The sequence below is a fragment of the Lethenteron reissneri genome, chromosome 25 (genome assembly GCF_015708825.2).
Source record: "Lethenteron reissneri isolate LAM-NWPU_2019-01 chromosome 25, ASM1570882v1, whole genome shotgun sequence".
In the NCBI taxonomy this organism is placed as follows: Eukaryota; Metazoa; Chordata; class Hyperoartia; order Petromyzontiformes; family Petromyzontidae; genus Lethenteron; species Lethenteron reissneri.
This window is the reverse complement of record NC_083803.1, coordinates 4839377-4863823: the sequence shown is the minus strand read 5'-3', so window position 1 is coordinate 4863823 and position 24447 is coordinate 4839377. Positions and strand designations below refer to the sequence as shown.

Here is a 24447-nt window from a genome sequence, read left to right as displayed (position 1 = left end):
ACTTTACTATGCAAGTTAAACATTTGTGTTTTAATATTCATGTTTATTTTATTTTTATTGTATTTTATTTAGGGCCCCTTGATAACATATGCTACAGGCCCCGCACGAGCTTAATCCGGCACTGGGGGTGGTGGGGGGGGGGGGACCCCAGGCATCTTTTGGTGGAAGTTCTATTGTGCAGTTACCGCCGGTAACGGCTCTGTCCATGACAACGACTGGTGCCTTCGTGACTTCGCGTGCGAGGTCTCGCCAGGCGGTGATCGTGTTAGCGGCCCCGGTTGTGATCGAGATGACGACGACGACGACGATGTTGGTGATGGTGATGATGACATTTTGAGCTCTGTAATAGAATTGAAGGCGGATGACTGTCGTGGAGTTTCCCTCACTTGTATGATGATGATGATCCTGATAATATTACCAATGCTAATGAGAATGCCATGCAGAACATAATGATGATAATCATCACCAAGTGATTCAGATCACTCTGATGAAGGTGATGGCCACGGAATTTAGCAACTCTGATAATGATGATTACAATGATGATGAAGTGTATGAGATCGGTGATGATGAGGATGACGATTCAACCTCGAACTTTGGCCAATATTTCATATCGGAGGTGGGATGTCTAAAGCGAGCGTGGAATTCTTCTCAAAATCCGCATGCGCTCTTTTTCACCACCCCGCGACGCAGCAGCCGCCTCCATCGCCACGGCCCCTTCGCTGCAGCAACAGCTGCTGGTGGTGACTAGAGGCCGTAATCATCAGCGGTGACAAATGCCCGCCTCTGCGCCGCTAATTGCTTTATTTAACGGAGCGGATCAACGTTAATTGAGTTTGATCGCGGCTACACTCCGAGCCCCGGAAAGGTCAAACGAGATCGTGGGAGGGCGCGCTCACGAGTCGTCGGGACTCGAGCACGGCTCTCGCGAAGGGGGGAGGGGGGGGCGGGGGGTCTCGCACTGCACTCTGCGTCAGTGGGCCAAGATCGCACGTCTCACTTGTCGGCACATCCTGCTACGGATTCATGTTGTGTTTACTCGCCGCGTTCGTGCCGGAGAAAAATATTTGTGCCAAGTTCCCTGCTTGCATGCGGTTATACAATGACCCATCATCGTCTGTGAAGAAGCGAGAGAGAGAGCCATTGGTTGGAGTGATCTCCACGAGAGTCTGGCGAAAAAAGGGGAAGAGAGGACCTCAGAGCACGTGCTGGTTACTGTGAGGGCAGATCTGGACCTGGCAGAGGGAAGGAAGCGTTGCCAATGAAGTGCGCATGGCCGCATTCATTTCGGGATGATAATACACGCCTGTCCCCCCCCCCCCCTGTGCTGCATGTATTAAAGCATTGTGGCGTTCGGCGTATAATACCGGTAGCTGTATGCGCGTGTGTCTGGGACACTTGCCCCAAACGTCTGTAGCACCTGTAGGGGGATCTTTGTCTTTGTGTGTGTGAGTGGGGGAGCGGTAGCGTGGCGGTTGGAACGCTGCGTTCACGGCCAATACCGGTGACGATTATTTGAAGCGGTCCCGGGCCTTCCCTAGGTCAACCCAGCCTCAACTGAATAGTTGGTGCGATTTGTAAGACATCGCTACGAGGGAGACAAAGGCGGCCGGGCGTGATGCTGGCCACCCACCCCCCCGTGTGCCGTTCCGGCCTTCATGGGTGCTGCTCGCTTTCAGAGGTGACACTGGGAATCTTTGTCTCTGACCAGATTTGTACAACTTTCTTGACAGAGTTCCACAAGTGAGCGGTGCGTATTACTCTCCGGAGCGTCTCATGATCCAGAGAATCACGGTATGTGTCGTGTGCGTGTATGTATAAGTATACCGTGCTGGATAACGATCTACGTAATGTTTGGCACGGGGGTTGTCGCGAGAGGTGGTGGCTCAGACTGAGAGGTGAGAAATCTCGCTCGTCGGGATCCTCGGCGCCGCGATGGGTCCAGGTAGGCGATGTCGCAGCGCACGCGTCGCGAGTGAAAGAGACAGAGAGACATACAGAGAGACAGACAGAAAAACAGACAGAGAGACAGACAGAGAGACAGACATAGAGACAGAGAGACAGACATAGAGACAGAGAGACAGACAGAAAGACAGAGAGAGAGCCAGAGATACAGACATAGAGACAGAGAGACAGACAGAAAGACAGAGAGAGAGCCAGAGAGACAGACAGACAGAGACAGAGAGAGTGACAGAGAGACAGACAGAGAGAGATGTGTTGCTGCGTTATCCTTGAGACGAAAATCACAACCCGCTTCTTCCCTCTCCACTCGCGGTGCTTTTACGCAAAGACTCGCCCCCCCCCACCCCCCCATAGCCTTGACTCGCTGTTGGGGCAAGCGCTGTTATCGAGCGCCTGTTGCGATCGCCACGTTGCACGACGCAAGACTGGTGTGGTCAAAACCACGCCTGGCCGCCTTTGTCTCCCCACTTACAATGTTTCACACGATGCATTTAAGGCTGGATTTAAAAAGAAGAAAACCCCACCCACCCCCGACTGCCCGAATATCGCGAGACGCCGCCCGCCACCTGCGACGGGAAACACAAATCCTGAGCGTTCGAGACAACCCGGGCCGGGAGGCGAATTATCCTTCAATCCATCTGTGCGATGCTTTGAGTGCCACGCTCTCGTTTCCGTGGGAGGGGTTCTCCATCCACGTACTCTGGAATTCCACTTCATTACTAACGCTCATTCATGGTGATCGGCCAAACACCTCCCCGATGCAGAACCACTCCTGACAAAAAAAACGTCATCATCGTAGCTTATTATTATTATTGTTGCTGTTGTTGTTACTATAATTGCACGTGGCAGTAATTCTGGATGACGGCTCAGCTGTTCGTGTCCTTGTACTGAGTAGGGGAGGGGAGGCAGAGCGAGGAGGTTGGTGGTGAAGAGGTTGAGCTTCCACCACCACCTCCACCACCTCCTCATGTCCCCCCTCCCCTCCCGTCCTCCCCCCACCACAACCCCAGCACCGCAGTGCATCACCTGACGCAACGGCACGTTCACGAGGGCTCGTCGATGACTGAGAGCTTTTCTGAAAGCGTTGCCCTCGCACTATCGAATGCGTGCAACTTGCGCGCCCCGTCGACTCTGAACGACGAGGACGACGACGCGCGGCTCGCGTGTTCGTTCGCACAAAGGGACAACTCGTGCGAGAGTCGTGGTGCGCGTGGTGTGCGTGGTGCGTGTGTTTGAGTGTGGGGAGCGGTGGGGAGCGGTGGGGAGCGGTGGGGGGCGTGTGGGGAGCGGTGGTGTAGCAGCGGTGTAGCGCGCAGGGCTACGAACACGGAGCCCTCGAGTTCGAGACCCGCTCCTCACGGCCAACACCGGTGACGATTATTTGAACCCGGTCCTGGGCCTCTCCCCTAGGTCGACTCAGCCTCAAATGAGTAGCTGGTGCCGTGTGTAAACATCGCCACTGGGGAGACAAAGGCGGCCGGGCGTGGTGCTGGCCACCCACCCCCTCGTGTGCCGTGCCGGCATTCATAGGTGCTACTCGCTAACAGCACTTGCCTCAATATTCTGTTACAGGCTATACGGGGGATCTTTGTCTGTTGCACGTATGTGTCGGGTGTGGGTACGTACACGTGTGCGTATTTGTGGTCAGTGTGCGTGGTGAGTGCGCGTGTGTATGTGTGTATGTGTGTACGTGTGTATTGCATTCTCACTCACAACCACTATCGGTGACGAATATCTGGGGCCTCCCCTTAGAGCGACTCAGGCTTAAATCAGTAGCTTGCGCAGTGGTGTTAGCCACATCACCCCCTCGTAACAGCACTTGCCCCTACAGTCTGTTCACGACTATACGGGAATCTTTGTTGTGGCTTGTGCGTCACGTGCACGCATCGTGACGTGCACGCATTGTGACGTGCACGCATTGTGACGTGTACGCATTGTGACGTGCACGCATTGTGACGTGTACGCATAGTCACGTGCACGCATTGTGACGTGCACGCATTGTGACGTGCACGCATCGTGACGTGTACACATCGTGACGTGTACGCATTGTGACGTGTACACGTGCGCATCGAGCGGTGAAAATGAACGTTTCGCGACGTAAACCAAGCACAGAACGCAACACGAGGCGCACAGCTCCTCATGGCGTTGTTATACGCATCGCGCCAATGTACTGATTTAAGGCTGAGCCGATCTGAACGAGGCCCAGAACCGGTTCAGATATTCGCCACCGATATTCGCTGTGAGTGGGAACGCAATTCTGCCCCACCATTCCCTCCGATGATGGCACGTACACACAGACCACTTTAATTATTTTCGTTTTGCTGTGATTCCCAATTTCACAGTTGTATCGTAAAATTCGTATTAGTATTGTAATTACTTGGATTTGCAATGCAAATTTGCACCAAATTGCTCGCATCCCAATGTCAATGGACCCGCTTAAAGCCAGACGAGGTGAGAGAAGGCCTCCCGCGTGGGATGTCGACGAGCAGCCGCGATGGGGCATCGAGGCCACCGTGTCTCGAGATGAGATTTGGGTGAGAGTCGCGGCTCCTCCGGAATATGGAGAGCGGAGCTTCCGACAAGTGGGACGGATCTCTTCCGTTGAGATGACGGACGCTTGTGTTGCGCCCGAAACGTCGTAATTTATTTTATTTACTACCCACGTGACTTTACCGAAAGAACCAAAAAGCATGGATTCCTGCAGTCACGAAAGCTTCAAATCAAGATTTAATGCGGCGGAAGAGTTCGTCGGAAGGCTCGTGATCACGGTGAGTTGGTCGTGGGTCGTGGGGATGCGGAGTCTCTGAAGGATCGTGAACGCGACGGAAAAGCAGGCGTGGGATGGCACGAGATGGGAATGAGACGAGGAGTCGTAAGAAGAAGGTGAGAGATTCCGACGAGACGTGGAATCAGAAAGAATGAGACGAGAACGGATGAGTTAACGGGGACGGCATAGCATGCGACGGAATAAAATATGTTATTATAAAGGGGTGCGATGGGATGCCGAGGAGGGAAGAGATGGAATGCGATGGGATGGGATGGAAAGGGGAGCGATAACATTTGGATTTGATGGGATGAGAAGTGATGCAGCTGGACGGGGTGGAGTTGGCGTAGGATGTGAATTGTCCAGCTGTGATGGGGCGCACTCGTCCCGCAGTGGAAAAGTTCTGCCCATTAATATTGCAGAAGCCGTCAGCACTGCGCGCGGAGCGAGCGGGCGAGAGGGCGAGCGATTGGTCGAGGCGTCATACCGGCGGAGATGCCCTTAATGCTGCCTCCCCCAACCCATATATAATCGATAGGCGCAATCCAGCCTGCGCTAACGGCGCTAATGTAATGTTTTAAATCATTTCCCATTCGCCAAGCACAAAACTTGCATCCAGATGGGCTCGTGTGCTAAATGGACTCTTCCATCGCACGATCGTGGGAGGTGGTCACCGCTTGGGATTGACCTCCCGGCAGTGGGTTGGTCACGGCTAATGATGCTGCTGCTAATGATGATAATGATGATGATTTTACAGCCATTTTCAATTCACCACTGGATGAATGCCTTTTCTGTATATTTCGGTCATGGGGGGGGGAGGGGTTGCTCGGCCATGCGTCACCATACTGATCAGTGCGGGTTTGTCAAGTGGGGAGGGGGGGTGTGGTGAGTTCAATGCTGCTGGTAAAACGTCTTAGATGCGATTGCATTTGTGACGCTATGGATATTCATATTATTGTTTCGGTAAAGTCACGTCGGTAAAGAAAATAAAAAATAAAATAAAAAATAAAAGAAAAAAATAAATACAATTAAATCACGACGTTTCGATTGCAACACAAGCAATCGTCATCAGGTGTGAACACCATAGTAAGAAAATTTATACTAAAGTAATTTTTTAAAATCTTTGATTTAATATTTTATTTAATATTTTATTTACCTACGTGACTTTACCGAAAGAACCAAGAGTATGGATCCTTGCAGTCACGAAAACTTCAAATCTAGAACATATTGTTGTTGTTGTCGTTGTTGCCGTCTATAAACAATTCACCAAGAATATTACCCACGACCAGATTGACGTCTTGACATCATCTCGCCGCATTGCTTTGTGCTCGCCACAATACCTTCACGATCTGGTCAAGGAGCATCCACGATCACGCGAACTCCGATTATACTCGCAGCGGCTTTTGGCTGCTGGCCATCGAACAAAGACGGCCACCGCTTTCAGATGCGCTCCTGCGGCCGTCTGGAACGCTCCTTCCATCCGATGTTGGGACGCCACTGGAGCTATGCACGATCAAATCATGTGGATTGAAAACCAGGTGTCTTTAGACACGCGCTTTGCGCTTAGCTCGTCGTCCGCCCTCGCACATCCGATGAGCGCGGTTGGCTGCGTACGGTGCGAAAGAAGTCCATCGCACATGAACCGCGCCTGGGCGTTGCAACGCGGTCCGGTGCAACGCGTTGCTTGCCGTCGCCGGGGAGAAGGTTTTTTGTTGTTATTTTCGTCGCCGGACATGAGATGGTGATGAAAGGAAGCGTTTGCCAATCGCGTGAACAGCTGGTGTCTGCGATTTTGCAGGCATCTATCGGCGGCAGTGGAGGAGAAACACTCCCACCATTGTGTCGGTATGGATTCTATGAATCATTGAACACATTTGAAGAAAACTGCCGTTAATGCCAAGGTCAACAGCTGCAATTATCCTGCACTTTGTGTTTAATTGTCCTTCCGAGCAACAGATCAATGATTATTCTCCAATGATTGCAAGAAACGAAGTTGCATGAATAAATGCACAAGTGTGTATGCAGTAAATGTGTTTATTGATGCAGTATATATACTGTAGATTTATATCCCATGAAGGCCACAGTGATCTTGACGAATGTGTGAGTTGTGTTTTGGTGTTGGCATTTGCTTTTTGTGCACAACAAGGCGCTGAACTGTGGGCCAAGATGCGCGTCCGGGCGAAAGAGCCAAAACTCGTCTCAACGCCCGGTGCGATTTGCATCATCATTTATCATCGTCATCATCGCCATCGTCGTCATCATCATCGTCGTCATCATCGTCATCATCATCATCGTCGTCATCATCGTCGTCATCGTCGTCATCATCGTCATCATCATCGCTGTCGTCATCATCATCGCTGTCGTCGTCGTCATCATCGCTGTCGTCATCATCGTCATCGATGCACACACATCGGCGCGTCCTGTGCCTGGGACAGGGTCACGATATTCACCCCCCTCCGACTCTAGCGACCGCGTGCACGCAGCCGGGAGTGACGACGAGGTCTCTCCTACCGGCGACTCACATCAACGGAGAGACACGGGGGGCAGGGGGGCTGGAGGAGGGGGGGGGGGTCAATCACCGCACGCTGGACATGGCAGAGTGAGCCGGGTGCGTGCGCGATGGCTGGGCGAGCGAGTGTCCGAAGAGCGGTTCACGATCCGTGGGCAGATAGCCCCGTAGGTGTCCGCTGTTGTCACACTTCGTCATTTAATGTCGATTTGAAGCTTTCGTGACTGCAGGAATTCATACTCTTTGGTTCTTTCGGTAAAGTCACGTGGGTATAAAATACAATTGTATTTTATTTCATTCGCTCGAGTAGTGCGACATCTGTCCGCCGCCAATCTCTTAATTCGTCGTCGTCTTCAAGCCATTCTCGGTGAGGTCCTTCCTCCCTTACCGGTTCCTTCCATTGTTTCCGAACAATAACAACAACTTGCGTCCAAATGGTGGCAGTTTCCTTCTCGTCGCCGCCAACATCGTGGGCTCCTCTCCTCCTCCTCCTCCTTCCGCGTGCAATTATCGCGGAGAATCTCGCAAGGCGGAGGGAGGAGGAGGATGATGCGCCGAATCGCCCTCAGCCTGCCGAGGCACGACGCGGGCGCATTGCCGGACGCTGCGTGTCGGGATCGAGCGAGGAAGAGTCTCTGAGTGCGTGGTGGAGGTGGAGGAGGAGGTGGAGGTGGTGGAGGTGGAGGAGGAGGTGGAGGTGGTGGAGGTGGAGGGGTGGGGGTGGTGGTGGAGGTAGAGGAGGTGGTGGAGGAGGTGGAGGTGGTGGAGGAGGTGGTGGAGGAGGTGGAGGAGGAGGTGGAGGTGGTGGAGGTGGAGGAGGTGGTGGAGGTGGAGGAGGTGGAGGAGGTGGAGGTGGTGGAGGAGGTGGAGGAGGTGGTGGAGGTGGAGGGGTGGGGGTGGTGGTGGAGGTGGTGGAGGTGGTGGAGGAGGTGGAGGAGGTGGAGGAGGTGGAGGAGGTGGTGGAGGTGGAGGAGGTGGAGGAGGTGGTGGAGGTGGAGGAGGTGGAGGTGGTGGAGGAGGTGGTGGAGGTGGTGGAGGAGGTGGTGGAGGTGGTGGTGGAGGTGGTGGAGGAGGTGGAGGTGGTGGAAGAGGTGGTGGAGGTGGAGGAGGTGGAGGAGGTGGAGGAGGTGGTGGAGGTGGTGGAGGAGGTGGAGGAGGTGGAGGTGGTGGAGGAGGTGGTGGAGGAGGTGGTGGAAGTGGTGGAGGTGGAGGAGGTGGAGTTGGTGGTGGAGGTGGAGGAGGTGGTGGAGCAGGTGGTGGAGGTGGTGGAGGTGGAGGAGGTGGAGGTGGTGGAGGAGGTGGTGGTGGAGGTGGAGGTGGAGTTGGTGGAGTTGGAGGTGGTGGAGGTGGTGGAGGTGGTGGAGGTGGAGGAGGTGGAGGAGGTGGAGGGGTGGGGGTGGTGGTGGAGGTGGTGGAGGTGGAGGTGGTGGAGGAGGTGGTGGAGGTGGTGGAGGTGGTGGAGGTGGAGGAGGTGGAGGAGGTGGTGGAGGGGTGGGGGAGGTGGTGGAGGTGGAGGAGGTGGAGGTGGTGGAGGAGGTGGTGGAGGTGGTGGAGGGGTGGTGGAGGAGGTGGAGGAGGTGGAGGAGGTGGTGGAGGTGGAGGAGGAGGAGGAGGAGGAGGAGGTGGAGGAGGTGGAGGTGGTGGAGGAGGTGGAGGGGTGGGGGTGGTGGAGTCGCCTCTTCAGATGTCGGCAAAAAAAATTCTCCCGGGTCAGCGGTGGGCATCGTCTCTCAAACGCGAGCGACTTCACAGAGCCCCTGGTACGGGGTGGGGGGGCATAGGGGGACGGGGTGGGGTGACTCACACACCGCGTGCTTTCTCGTCTTAAATCTCCCCCCTCCCTTTCTCACGCGGACACAATGTAGCATAGAAAGTAGGTTTGCCGATTTTTACAAGGGATCATGTTTACATTAACCACAATACCTGCGGTCAGAATGCAAACAATTTCAAGGGCAATGCAGACATTATCAGAGTGTGTTTTTTGTTTGCATTCTGACCGCAGGTATTGTGGTTAATGTAAACATGATTCCTTGTAAAAAAACTTTCAGTTTTGTTGCCAGAAAAAAGGGGGAAAAAACATATTATTAGGTTTGCCGACCTATCTAAATAATAATATAGGCGACGTTTCGGGTAATGGCCCTTTTTCATAGCGAGACGAAGGGTGTGAGGGGCTTTGTGGCTGGGCAAGTGTGCAGTGCCGGCCGTGGTGGGTGCTACTCGATAACAGCACTTGCCCCAACGGTCTGTTGGAGCTATACGGGGCATCTTTGTGTACATGTGTGCATTTGAGTGATTTCATGGGTGTATGCGTGTGTTTATATCCGCGAGCGTGTGTCTGCGTGCTATATGGAACTACATTAATATTTTACGTTTTCTCACAACTCGTGGCGTTTCGCTGCTCATAAACCGAGCCCAGATGAGAGAGTAGTTTTATAAGACCCGAAACCCATTAACAATGTATGCGGGAGTAGGAAACAAAGCAATGGCGTGTGCATTTTTTTAAAATACTAAAATTCCGGCGGCTTGCGACCGCCTTATTCTAGCCCCTGCCTACAAAGTAAATCTGGACTCCATTGTATGTAGGGGGTGGGGGAGTGAATTTGTTGGCATCCTGTTGGATCAACGTTTTACCTCCAATTCTTACACAACTTTTTTGATTCAGGCCTTCTGGAAGGCTTTTACAATTTAGTTGAAGGACAAACGGAACGCCGGGATTTTATAATAGATACAACATTTAGCTTTTCACTAATGAGCTCCCCAGACATCAACGCCTCTTTTAATTAAAAAAAAATTCCCGCAAAGGCTTCACCCTAAGAGCTTCCTCTCCGATCCCCAAAAACATTCAACGGCCTTTTTTGTGCAAGCGGGGAACTGTACAGATCCACCTGGCAAGAGACACCCCGGGGGGAACTGTACAGATCCACGTGGCGAGAGACACCCAGGGGGGAACTGTACAGATCCACGTGGCGAGAGACACCCAGGGGAACTGTACAGATCCACGTGGCGAGAGACACCCCGGGGGGGAACTGTACAGATCCACGTGGCGAGAGACACCCAGGGGGGAACTGTACAGATCCACGTGGCAAGAGATACCCAGGGTGGAACTGTACAGATCCACGTGGCGAGAGACACCCCGGGGAACTGTACAGATCCACGTGGCGAGAGACACCCAGGGGGGAACTGTACAGATCCACGTGTCGAGAGACACCCCGGGGGGGAACTGTACAGATCCACGTGGCGAGAGACACCCCAAGGGGGAACTGTACAGATCCACGTGGCGAGAGACACCCCAGGGGGAACTGTACAGATCCACGTGGCGAGAGACACCCCGTGGGGGAACTGTACAGATCCACGTGGCAAGAGACACCCCGGGGAACTGTACAGATTCACGTGGCGAGAGACACCCAGGGGGGAACTGTACAGATCCACGTGGTGTGAGACACCCAGGGGGGAACTGTACAGATCCACGTGGCGAGAGACACGCCGGGGGGGAACTGTACAGATCCACGTGGCGAGAGACACCCCAGGGGGGAACTGTACAGATCCACGTGGCGAGAGACACCCCAGGGGGAACTGTACAGATCCACGTGGCGAGAGACACCCCGGGGGGGAACTGTACAGATCCACGTGGCAAGAGACACCCCGGGGAACTGTACAGATCCACGTGGCGAGAGACACCCAGGGGGGAACTGTACAGATCCACGTGGCGAGAGACACCCAGGGGGGAACTGTACAGATCCACGTGGCGAGAGACACGCCGGGGAGGAACTGTACAGATCCACGTGGCGAGAGACACCCCGGGGGGAACTGTACAGATCCACGTGGCAAGAGACACCCCGGGGAACTGTACAGATCCACGTGGCGAGAGACACCCAGGGGGGAACTGTACAGATCCACGTGGCGAGAGACACCCAGGGGGGAACTGTACAGATCCACGTGGCGAGAGACACGCCGGGGAGGAACTGTACAGATCCACGTGGCGAGAGACACCCCAAGGGGGAACTGTACAGATCCACGTGGCGAGAGACACCCCAGGGGGAACTGTACAGATCCACGTGGCGAGAGACACCCCGGGGGGGAACTGTACAGATCCACGTGGCAAGAGACACCCCGGGGAACTGTACAGATTCACGTGGCGAGAGACACCCAGGGGGGAACTGTACAGATCCACGTGGTGTGAGACACCCAGGGGGGAACTGTACAGATCCACGTGGCGAGAGACACGCCGGGGGGGAACTGTACAGATCCACGTGGCGAGAGACACCCCAGGGGGGAACTGTACAGATCCACGTGGCGAGAGACACCCCAGGGGGAACTGTACAGATCCACGTGGCGAGAGACACCCCGGGGGGGAACTGTACAGATCCACGTGGCAAGAGACACCCCGGGGAACTGTACAGATCCACGTGGCGAGAGACACCCAGGGGGGAACTGTACAGATCCACGTGGCGAGAGACACCCAGGGGGGAACTGTACAGATCCACGTGGCGAGAGACACGCCGGGGAGGAACTGTACAGATCCACGTGGCGAGAGACACCCCGGGGGGAACTGTGCAGATCCACGTGGCGAGAGACACCCCGGGGGGGAACTGTACAGATTCACGTGGCGAGAGACACCCCAGGGGGGAACTGTACAGATCCACGTGGCGAGAGACACCCCAGAGGGGAACTGTACAGATCCACGTGGCGAGAGACACCCCAGGGGGGAACTGTACAGATCCACGTGGCGAGAGACACCCCAGGGGGGAACTGTACAGATTCACGTGGCGAGAGACACCCCAGAGGGGAACTGTACAGATCCACGTGGCGAGAGACACCCCAGGGGGGAACTGTGCAGATCCACGTGGCGAGAGACACCCCGGGGGGGAACTGTACAGATTCACGTGGCGAGAGACACCCCAGGGGGGAACTGTACAGATCCACGTGGCGAGAGACACCCCAGAGGGGAACTGTACAGATCCACGTGGCGAGAGACACCCCGGGGGGGAACTGTACAGATCCACGTGGCGAGAGACACCCCAGGGGGGAACTGTACAGATCCACGTGGCGAGAGACACCCCAGAGGGGAACTGTACAGATCCACGTGGCGAGAGACACCCCGGGGGGGGAACTGTACAGATCCACGTGGCAAGAGACACCCCGGGGAACTGTACAGATCCACGTGGCGAGAGACACCCAGGGGGGAACTGTACAGATCCACGTGGCGAGAGACACCCCAGGGGGGAACTGTACAGATCCACGTGGCGAGAGATACCCAGGGAGATCTGTATAGATCCACGTGGCGAGAGACACCCCAGGGGGGGAACTGTACAGATCCGCGTGGCGAGAGACACCCCAGGGGGGAACTGTACAGATCCACGTGTCGAGAGACACCCCAGGGGGGAACTGTACAGATCCACGTGTCGAGAGACACCCCAGGGGGGAACTGTACAGATCCACGTGGCGAGAGACACCCCAGGGGCAACTGTACAGATCCACGTGGCGAGAGACACCCCGGGGGGGAACTGTACAGATCCACGTGGCGAGAGACACCCCAGGGGGGAACTGTACAGATCCACGTGGCGAGAGATACCCAGGGGGGATCTGTACAGATCCACGTGGCGAGAGACACCCCAGGGGGGGGAACTGTACAGATCCACGTGGCGAGAGACACCCAGGGGGGAACTGTACAGATCCACTTGTCGAGAGACACCCCAGGGGGGGAACTGCAGGTACCTTGGAGAGCGCGCATGGTCGGGGCTGCGCTACAGCCGCGTGGCGAAGAGGCGTGACGAAGAGGAGTCATCGGCACGAGCCGCCGCGGGAGACCGACCCACCGCCCCGCGCTCCCGCACTGTGGCACCTCGGCAAGAGCACGCGCCTCCCATTGGCAACGGGGTTTGTCTCTGGGTACGGTGGGAGAGAAGTTCGAGATACCGGTTGCACGCGCCGTGCGGGCGCGAGTTTGCCACGACGGTCCGGGCAGGTGTCGGGGAGGGTTATGTGGTGTCGGAAAGTCGTGGCGGTTTCTCGTCGAGTTCCATCGTCCGTTGTTAGTTGCGGAAGACCACGGATGTTCGACTTTACGTTGTCAATGAAAGTTATTGAGTTGTATATATTGTTTTGCCCCCCCCCCCCCCATCTTTATTACCAATGTAATTAGTTAACGATGAGGGTTCAACCATCTAACGTGATATCAATCTATCTCGGGTGACCGTCTGCATGTGAATGAAATGATCTGGACAATAGGTGTCAATTGTGGTGTTACAGTAGAATGCTGAAAGTTCACAAGAAGTGCAAAATTCGCAACTAGCCACGAGTTTTTACGAACAATTTATCCTAAATTATTCGTAATTTGAGATTTTAATTCATATGGCGGAAGTAAGGACGTGAAAATTATTATTTTTCCTCTTCACCCGTTAGTCTCAAGACTCGCTTTTAGGAGGCTCTGACAGACAAGTTTGTGCAGTAATGGGTGTCGGTTACTATGTGTGTGTCTAAACATGCGTTTAGACTATTTATATTATTTTGCTGCTATAAAGGTCGAAATGATAAGCCACTTTGTTGAGCTATCATTTAGAAAATAAACTGTTGAAAAATAAATTCATACCTCAATGGGCTTTGCCTGGTAAGATTGGGATTGTTCAATTTCATTTGTTCAATCTCGTTTGTATGTGTTGGGGTGATTTGTTTACCTATACTGGTACTTTGAACTCCAATCGTCTATTTTTTGGTTGTTGTTGTAACCTTCCTACCCAGCCCGACTGGACATCTGCAAAACAGAGCTTTACAGCTCCTCGGATTCCTCCGGTATGGAACACATTACACTATTCCGATTCTGTGTAACTTCGACGAAAATCGTCAGCCCTCGTGATCACTTTTGGTTCACGCCGGCGGCTGTGACGTTTCACCCGACGTCACAGTTGGTTGACGCCACGTCACAGTGGCGACGTCACCGCACCACTGTGACGTCGCTGCGGCAGCTGCCACGCGGACGAACCGACAACGCTGTGGATCTTGCGGTTGACCGAGGCCTACCTAAACGAATGCGCCCCGAATTCTCCGCCGCGTCTCGTAAGCTCTGCGGCGTCACGTCTGGACGGTGCTCGGGTGGGCGGCCACTCTGCCTGGGAACTGGCACGTGCTGTGGACTTGGGCTACGAGCTTGGCCGTGAGTTGCCAGTGCTAGCAATGGATTCTTGAATCTCTCTGCTGTGCAGAGGTTTTCGCGTTTACAATTCTCGCATGCGTGGGGCTTTCTCCGGGGTTACTCCGAGCATGCTCCAGTGATGGAATTCGCCAAATATTCCGATGCAGACCTCCTCCTAAAATAAGACGACTTGAGACTCGGTCGTGAAGCGCTGTTTTGGATTACCCAAGCCGTAGAGACTCGGGTCACTTGCATTGACAGTGAATCAGTCTGGGCGGCAAAATGCGTTTCGACAACATTTCTCCCGGCTCCATGCGGGTAACGTCGAGGGAGGTAGCGTGTGACGGACACTCACGGTAACCGGGTAACGTGCGGCCCACACAGCTGCCAGGTAACGCGTCACGTGTTATCGGGGGCTTCTGTTTTGATTCGTTTCTCGCTGCTACACCACAGCGGGTTCACCACCACTACCACCACCACCACCAACAACAACAACAACCACCAACCAACCAACAAACAACATCAACACCACCATCCCTCGGGGGGAGGGGGGGAGGGGGGGGGGTGCAACTTCCCGTCTCCCTTTAACCAAAAGCCTAATTTCAAACGAACCCTTCCGTCGCCTCCAAAAATAATAATGAGGTTAAAAATTAATGAAAGGGACAGGCGGGGGCCACGTGGCGGCCGTTCGGGGGGGGGGGGGGTGCGCGCGTCATAAGCGGCTTTCATTTCGCCCCTTGTGACCCCCCCCCCCCCCCAGAGCAGCAGCAGCAGCAGCAGCGGCGCTCACGGGCACGCGGCTCTTAAGGGCTCGCGTAGCGAACGCTAAAGGTTAAAACGAATTGGCTTTTGATTGTGACTGATGGCCGCTGGCATTGACGGGTCGCTTCAAGTGAAGCTCCGCAGGGCTGAGCAGGCCGCGTGGGAGAGAGGGGGGGGGGGGCTGGCGAGGACCCCCCCCCCCCAACCCCCCCTCTCCACTCCCCGGTCGGATTCTAAGTCGCGGGTTACAGGTCCCCGGGTCCCAGCCTTCGCTCGCCGCTCGCACAAATGCCGCATTGCACTGCCACGGACGCGAGGCGACTCGCTAAGGGTGGGTGGGGAGTGTGGGGAGTGGGGTGGGGAGGGGGGGTCTCCGCTCTTCCAGCAGCAACTTGCTGCGTGGCGCCGCGCGTTCTCTCTCTCGTATTCATGCCGAGTGCGGCGCGATCGTCGTCGGGGACGTGACCGAGCGCAAGGGGACACGAGCGAGAGTGGAGCAACAGCGACAACAGAGAGGCAGAGCAGAATGAACCGAGCGCGAGACGATGCGTCTTCTCGTGCGACGTGCGGTGAATCCGAGGCAAACATTTTTTTTCCGCGCGGGCCACCAAGCCGAGCGGGAGCTACCCGTAGCCGGGCTGCATTCCCTCTCATCATCCTCCTCCTCCTCGCAGCTCGCGTTACTAACTCGCCCATTCACTGATGCACTCATTCACTCATTCGCGTACTCACTCAGGCACGCACGCGCGCACCCATCACTCGCGTAAGCCACTCACCTTCCTGTAGGTGCTCATGTTGGGCGAGTGCTGCACGCAGACAAACCCAGATGCCACCGCGGCGGCCTCCGCAACGGACTCGGCCATGGGTTTCCCCCCGTGACGCTTTGATTCGTAGTAAATTCCAACAGAAACAACTGATGCAACAGCAGCTGCAGCTGCAGCAGCAGCAGCACGCGGCAGTAATAGCACGCGACAGTAGCAGCAGCAGCAGCGTCACGTCGGCAAGAGCGCTATGGAAAGTTGCTGGTAGTGGCCACCACCACCACCACCAGCTGCTGCTACTGCTGCTACTGCTGCTACTGCTGCTGCAGGATATCCATGCAATGAGGAGGAGGCGGCGGCGGCGCGCAGGCAGAGAACCGCTGAGCGGTGCGCGAGTGCTGCGGGAGGGGAAGTGGAGCGCGCGTGGCGGCGAGGTCACGACGCCACGGCGCCGAAACAGCCGCCGCGGGCAGAGGAGCGCGCACGCACGCACGCACGCGCACGCACGCGCGCAAAGACAAAGATCCCCCGTATAGCCTTTGCAGACTGTTGGGGCAAGTGCTGCACCAATGAGGGAGTAGGGTGGGCCGCACCACGCCCGGCTGATTTTGCCTCCCGAGCGCTGCCAGTGCTGCTGTTTGGACAAATCACCTGGTACTCATTTTCAGGCTGAGTCGACCTAAGGGAGGCCCAGAACCGGTTCAGATATTCGCCGCTGTTATTGGTCGTGAGCGTGAATTGAACTCGGGTGGTGAGTTGGGTGGCGCAGGGGTTAGCAGCTGACCCTGCCAGCTGCAAATGCGAACACGAACGTCATGTTTGTTTTACATGGCTGTGTTATTGTGCACACCAAGAGTTAATTTATGGCTTTTTTCTTATCTCTGCTCGGTTTAAACATTTATTACGCTTTATTACGGCCACGCGCGGTCGTGTTTTACTGCACGAGCCATCGCTACGGTGCGGTGTATAGGAATAATAACAATAACCGTAAATATCAATTATTTAACTTGTTTTATGTAAAGCCGGCGTGACACGTGAACCCTTCACGGCGGAACATGCGACGCGGAATGGCCTTGTCTGACCCCGGAGGGAGGCACGCTCCCTTACGAGTTGCGTGGCGCCCCTGACAATCGGAGAGACCAGCGCGAAGTCTCTGACCCTAGCGCTGACCGTACGAGGCAGACCCTCGCTCCTCGCGAGCTCCAATCAAAAGTTTGGTAGTACATCTTCTTGGTTCTTTCGGTAAAGTCACGTAGAAGGGAAATAATAAAATAATAAAAATAAAACATAATAAAATAATTTTCACGACGTTTTGGCCACAACGCAAGCAGCCGTCCCTCAGGTCTGAATGAGACTCTGTCTCCTCGACAGACCTGCTCTCCACCTGAGGACGGCTGCTTGCGTTGTGGCCGAAACGTCGTGAGAATTAATTTATTATGTTGTATTTTTATTATTTTATTATTTCCATTCTACGTGACTTTTCCGAAAGAACCAAGAAGATGAATCCCTGCATTCACGAAAGCTTTAAATCGAAATTTGGTAGTACATGTTGTTGACGTCGTTTATTGTGAAAATTCGGTCACAGTTCCTATGATCACTGTTTCATTGCTTTTATGGCTTTATTTTGGTGATTTTCGAAAGTTTTTTGGTTTGGCCATGTTTGTTTGTTGTAGTACAGAGTTAGACTGATGGCCTTAATCTAAGTTGTCTTGTGGTTGTTGTTGTTGTTTGACTTGCATCCCACTGGGATTTTTGCACACAGCGTTGATGTACGGTGCTTTTACTGCAATATTTTGCTGTCTTTTCTTCGATTTTCTGTTTGCACTCAATCACTTTAAGATATTTTCTTGTTCATGTTTTTGTTTTCTGTTTGTTGCGGTTGCACCCGATTCAAGAGCCGAATGGCTCACAGGGCTATACCTAATAAATGAAATGAACTTGAAAAAAAACTTGAAATCACCGCAATTGGACCACGCCTGTCCAGCACCGGCCCTCTATGTACACGTCTAGTATCTGTAACGGAACCTTTTGTCAATCCACTGCTGGATGAGGGCCTCCCCACGCCGTGCGGGTTGGTGGTCATCGGCGCGGGATGGTGAATGAACACGTGGTAGGATTTAAGCGCGGCATTTAAATATTCTGCGCTGCCCACTACTGCCCCATCACATCGCCCCTGGCAGCGCTGTGCCGAGCTGTGTGCGGTCATCCATCCAAGCGATGTCCAGGCTAGACCCAGAGATGTGACCAGTTCGGCGACTGGAGACACTGCGTTGAGCACACGCAACATCCACACGCACAAGGGTCGCGTCCGTGCCGCGTCTCCATGGATAGCCACAGAGACAAAGATGCCCACTTAAAGCCTCAAGAGGCTTTCATCTTCTTGGTTCTTTCGGTAAAGTCACGTAGAAGAGAAATAATAAAATGATAAAAATAAAACATAATAAAATAATTCTCACGACGTTTCGGCCACAACGCAAGCAGACGTCATTCAGACGCTGTCTTTCCGACGGCCCTGTTTTTCACCTGAGGACGGCTGCTTGCGTTGTGGCCGAAACGTCGTGAGAATTATTTTATTATGTTTTATTTTTATTATTTTATTATTTCCATTCTACGTGACTTTACCGAAAGAACCAAGAAGATGAAAGCCTTAAGAGGCTTTTGGGGCAAGTGCTGTTTGCGAACACCTATGAAGGTCGGCACGGTCCACGAGGGGGTGGATTGCCAGCACCACGCGCGGCCGCTTTTCTATCCTCAGCGCCGGTGTTTTCAGACACACCGCGCAAGGCGCAGCACTAATTTGAGGCCGAGTCGGAACCAGGGGAGGCCCGGGTCCGGTTCAGTTATTCGCCGGCGGTATTGGCCGTGAACGGGACTCGAACCCGTGTGGGGTCGGGTCTCGAACGACCACGAGCAATTTGACGTTGAGAGCCGAGCCGAGCAGCGCAGTGCAAGCGGCGTGTCACTATCGCCGCCTTGCGGCTCCACGTGAAGCTGGCCACGTGCGTGCGCCGAGAGCAGTGGCCAACGATCTGCGTCTGCCCGTGGGATCTCTTCTAGGTCGACTCGGCCTTAAACGAGTACCCGGTGCGGTGCGTAGTAAACATCGCCACGAGCGAGATAAAGGCGACTGTTTGATTATTTGAATTGACTAATGTCACCTTTTATTTATTCTGTGAAGGAGCATTTTGCTTCCCCATGAGAGAATGGAGAAGCATACATTTTGTAATTTTTATTTTATGATCGTTATTAAACATTTTGATTCTAATGATTCTACCAGGGCTTTTCATTATGTGGAATGAATATATAATTTTTTAATTGTACTTTCCATTTTGCTCCGTTCTACTACGAAGTTTCAAGTATTTTTTTATAGTTATAATTACTTTTAATATTTTATAATTATAAGATAATTTCAACATCATATTCTGAACATCTGCAGTTTTAGTGCGACGTTGAATATTTTCAAGTTAATTTTATGCAACATTTAAGCTTTCCAACGCCTCCTTTTTAATACATGTTTTCTCCTACAACATTAGAGTGCGGCGCCACATAAAATACGCACTACAATGACAATAGTTTAAATCGATTTGAAGCATGTTTTATTTTCAAAATGGAAACATGGTTTGGGGGGGGGGTGCAGAGCTTTGTGACGTCATATTTGAGGGGAGTCTGAATTTTGTGACGCCATGTGACGAGAGGGGGAGGGGGGGGGGTCAAGAATCGGCCAAAATCGCGTGACGTCATTTATGGACGGCCCCATACTTCACAACGCTGGCCGATGGGGCTTCGTGAAGTTGGGGGGTGGGGGGCAGGGGGGGTGCAGGCCCAGGACCGCTTCGGATTTCACTCGCGACAATCGAATTCAGGTGGCCCGGTTCAGGCAAGCAGTGCGCTAACCACTGCGCCGCCGCTCCAATGATAAGGAACCGCCACAGCGACAACAAAGATAAAAACAAAGACCCCCCGTATAAGCCTTAACAGACTGTAGGGGCAAGTGCTGTTAGCGAGCACCTATGAAGGCCGGAACGATACACGAGGAGGTGGGTGGCCAGCACCACGCCCGATCGCCTTTGTCTCCCCAGTGGCGATGTTTACACACCGCCCCACCGAACCAGGTACTCATTTGAGGCTGAGTCGACCTAGGGGGAGGCCTAGGACTGGTTCAGACAATCGTCACCGGTGTTGGCCGTGAGCGGGAATCGAACCCTAGTCGCTGGGTTCATAACGCAGCGTAGCGCTAACCGCTTCACCACCGCTCCCCACAACAACAACAACCAAACAACAACCAAACAACAACAACCCAAGCTGCAATTGCTGCGACACAACAGCGGGTGGCGGCAATTCCTCACCTCCGCATTGTCTGCCCCACGTCCGCGCGCCATCTTACAGCAAAGCGGCTCACACATCTTAGAATGCATCCGCATCGGCTGAATCCTCCCGTGAATCACGACACTCATCTGTGGCACCACCCAACTCTGACCCCCCGCCCCCGTGAAGACAGACGCCTATCCGTGCAGCAGCCTCGAGACACCCTGCTGGAACCTCTTCCTCGCGTTCTCCCCGTCCATTGCTAACCCCTTCACCGTTATTTTCTAATCTTTGCCTTCCACTTATTTTTTTAGTTTTACCTTCCCTTGGGAAACAAAAGACGACTTTCGACGTCACAACTCGCGTGTCTGCTCCATGGACAGCGGTTTGCGCTGTTGCCCATGGATCATGATGCTGCACGGTTCACGCGCCGTGCAATTGCTGTGTACGCAATGTTAATTGCTACTGTGCGTCCATGCACCGTCGCTATGCGTGTGCGTGCGCGTGTGTTGGTGTGTGTGTGGGTGTGTTGGTGTGTGTGCGCGTGTGTTGATATGTGTGCGCGTGTTGGTGTGTGTGTGGGTATGTGTGGGTGTGTTGGTGTGTGTGCGCGTGTGTTGGTGTGTGTGCGCGTGTTGGTGTGTGTGTGGGTATGTGTGGGTGTGTGTGCGTGTGTGTTGGTGTGTGTGCGCGTGTGTTGGCGTGTGCGTGTTGGTGTGTGTGTGGGTATGTGTGGGTGTGTTGGTGTGTGTGCGCGTGTGTTGGTGTGTGTGCGCGTGTGTGTGTGGGTATGTGTGGGTGTGTGTGTTGGTGTGTGTGTGCGTGTTGGTGTGTGTGTGGGTATGTGTGGGTGTGTTGGTGTGTGTGCGCGTGTGTGTTGGAGTGTGTGTGTGGGTATGTATGGGTGTGAGTGTTGGTGTGCGTGTGTGTGGGTCTGTGTGTGCTCATGACCGGCTCCGGTTTAACAGCAGAGGTCTCACTCCGAATCAGTCGAGCGGCATTATCTTTTCATCGGTTGCGTAACGCTGTGTGGAAGCTATACCTGGTCTATCGCTCCGCACGAAGCTTCAGGTCTTCTCGGCCACAGTCATTCCCTCCCTTCTCTACGCTTGCGAAACGTGGACCCCCTTAATGGAGCATCTTCGCCGGTTAGAAACATTTAGGCTGGCCTGCCTCCGATCAATCCTGGGTTTAACCAGGCTGGATTGTGTGAGGAGCTCACAAATCCTCGAAAGATCTGGGAAAAGTCCCATCGGTGAGCTCCTCCGGCAGGCAAGGCTGCGTTGGCTGGGCCATGTAGCTCGCATGCCCAATCACCGCATGCCTAAACAGCTTTTGTTCGGCCGGATCGAGGGGGCTAAACGGGCGCGGCACGGGCTAGAGAAGAGATGGAGTGATGTGGTACAAGAGGACGTGGAGCTGAGTGGACTTGCCGATGACTGGTACCAGCGGTGTCAAGATCGGCCTCTGTGGAGGAGGCTCGTGAAGGACGCTGCTACAGGGCAGTTGGAGGCAGTCGCCCTCCAACAACAACGGAGGGCGGAGGAGCGACGCTCACAACAACGAGCGGAGCGCCGGGTTGCTAAAGCACAGCAAGTTGGCACAGTAGGGGGCACAGGTGGTGCATCAGCCAGTCATCTCAGTCTGTCGACCCGTAGCACCTGGGTCTGCCCCTTGCCAGCGGGCGTTCGACACTTCACGTGGCCTCAAGGTGCACATAGCCTGGCACAAGCGTCGTGGTGACGTCACCGCCACTTAGTTGCGAATGGCGGCTGTTGTTGTGTGTGTGGGTGTGTGTGGAGCGATGGCGTAGTGGTTAGTCCAGTGCGCCTACGGGACCGACCAGAGCCTCGTGCAAAGAGCACCCGGCCCTGCAACGGCTCTATGGGGGATTTCGCGACCAATATCTATAATAGAGGATAGATCACGTAAATATATAAATGTGTCGTTAAACCCGCCACCATCCGACATAACCAATTGGTAAGGTTTGTCACGTAAACAAAGACATGCCAATTCGTGGTGAGTGCAGCACACCGGCGTGTTGGAGGGTAAACCCACAACATTTTACCATTCGAGTACGACGTTTCGCCAGTAATTACAACTAGCATCATCAGGCGACAGCCAGATGTTTGTTTTGAATTTGCGTGCACATGCACAGACGCCTCCTCTGCTCTGTGCCGCTCTGGGGTTGCTGCGCGTGCCCTCGTCACGAGTCGCGTCTGCCGACTCGGCCGAGTTGGGGTCAAGGGTCGAGGTCACGTGCGAGCTGACGGACTCGGGGAGACGGGACAGTGCGAGGAGGAACACTCAGGGGCCGTCCATAAATGACGTCACGCGATTTTGGACGATTTCCCCCCCCCTCGTCATACGGCGTCACAAAAAGTCAGACCTCCCCTCAAATATGATGTCACAAAGCTCTGCCCCCCCCCCAAAAAAAAGATAAAACATGCTTCAAATCGCTTTAAACTATTGTCATTGTAGTGCGTATTTAATGTGGCGCTGCACTCTGATGTTGTAGGAGAAAACATCTATTAATTAAAAGTCTATTTAATTAAGTAGAACGTGTTGTCTATATTTATTTAAAGTTGCGCATTTTGATGTGACGTCACATTTCTCAACCCCCCCCCCCCCAGGTGCGTGACGTCATTTATGGACGGCCCCTAACTCGGGGAGACGGGACAGTGCGAGGAGGAACTCTCTGACACCGTGGCAATAGCCAGCGCGGACGCGACCCCAAGCGACGCTCGCCCTCACTCATCCAGATTCAGGCTTCCATCCCCCCCATCCCTCCCCCGGAGGGTTCTCACCCTCCTCACCCTCCTCACCCTCCTCACCCTCCTCCACCGCACGGCGGCTCCACTGGGACGTGAGAAAGGGACATCGAGCGGGTTGCACGCCGCTGCCAGTGCGAAAAGGCGGACGACCGCGTGGCGGTGGATCGTGACGCGCACCGAGAGTCTGTGACGTATGGGGGGAGGGGCGAGGCCTGAGGGGGGGGGGATCGAGTTAGTGGGCTGTAGTTGTTAATTGGCGTCATCACCATCGTCACAACATATCCAGTACGATATTAACATAAATTAAAGTGGCATTAATTATCGTGATAATGTTATTGCATTTTTTTTTTATTATCAATCATAAAAAGCGATCGATAATGATTATACTAATCACGAATCATCGATCGATGTGCTGTGCCCGTTTATGCTGCTGCGCGGACAGAGAGATGCGATGTGGGGGGGGGGGGTGATTTAAGAGAGGTGCCCATTTGTTTAAACAACCACGCCGGGAGAATAACATCTAATAAATAATAACAACGATGATGATGATGATAATCGTCATCGTGATTATTGCAACTCACGATGCATGCGAAGCCTTCCCGAGCCTCGCCCATATTGTCAGAAATCGATTTCTCGCCGTATTTTGACAAACTATTCTCCGTTATTCGAGTGCAACGTATAATTTGTTGCCCCGTGCGGCAGGTAAACCCGCGGTGTCTGGAGAAAACCCCGGCGCAGACGAGTGTATGACGCTCGCATTCCTCACGAATGAGTCAACAGCTAAGAGACTTGTTCTGTAACAACCCATCTGCCCACAGGGTCAGGGCAACGGGTTCAGCCGTCGGTCGTGAGTCACGAGTTCAAGTCGCGGTCAGGGGCGACTAAAAAAAAGCTGAACATCATCCATCATCATTATCATCGACAATCATCATTGCCACCACTCATCTCCTTCATAATCGTCCCGACGGGGTCAGACAAAATGAGTACCACGTGGTGAGGCTGCAGCACAGCTGCGCGATTAAACAAACTCCTGGAAGGTGGAATTCCCACAGCGGATCCAGGACTGACCCATAGAGGATGAGCGCCACGTGCCAGCCCTTTGCTGTGAGGATTTGGGGGTTTGGGAAGTTTGGAATTCACAACATTGCACGGGTTTGTGTTGTGGCGTTGGCACTAGATCGGAGGCTTTATGTCTCCTGGATCTAAAGGCGGCTTTTGGGGCATTTTGGTTTCCTTCAGGTGCTTATTTTTTTTAGAGGAAATGTTGCGGCAGTCTTTCAGGAATCATTAGCATGCAGGCTTCTTCGTCATCTCTTTATACTTATTTGAATGTGCTGCTTTCCCCACCTGTTAAGTGTTTTGTATGGACATTCTCACTAAATATTAAGGTGCTATTGCTTCTAAAGAACTTGAATTCCCACAGACATTTGCATCACAGGCTCCGCGTTGTGCATCTGTGATAGTGCCAGAGGGCTCGTTTCACT

The 24447-nt window shown here is 53.8% G+C and overlaps 1 protein-coding gene and 1 long non-coding RNA gene across 5 annotated transcripts in view; one reads left to right on the top strand and one right to left on the bottom strand.

Moving 5' to 3' along the window:
* The window catches only part of LOC133347069 (regulator of G-protein signaling 7-like), a 58413-nt gene extending 42218 nt beyond the window's left edge, over window positions 1-16195 (bottom strand). Inside the window, exon 1 of one of the 4 annotated variants that reach the window (XM_061558982.1) lies at window positions 15900-16195. In XM_061558982.1, coding sequence (XP_061414966.1) covers window positions 15900-15986 — 87 coding nt within the window. In that variant the 5' untranslated portion in view covers window positions 15987-16195. The remainder of the gene's footprint in view (window positions 1-15899) is intronic. The other 3 variants (XM_061558981.1, XM_061558985.1, XM_061558983.1) reach the window with 3 other exon arrangements.
* Window positions 275-23382, top strand: LOC133347072 (uncharacterized). Its single transcript, XR_009755683.1, has 3 exons — window positions 275-319; window positions 1731-1791; window positions 22823-23382. It is a non-coding gene; the product is annotated as an uncharacterized LOC133347072 (long non-coding RNA).
* The last annotated feature ends 1065 nt before the right edge of the window (window positions 23383-24447 follow it).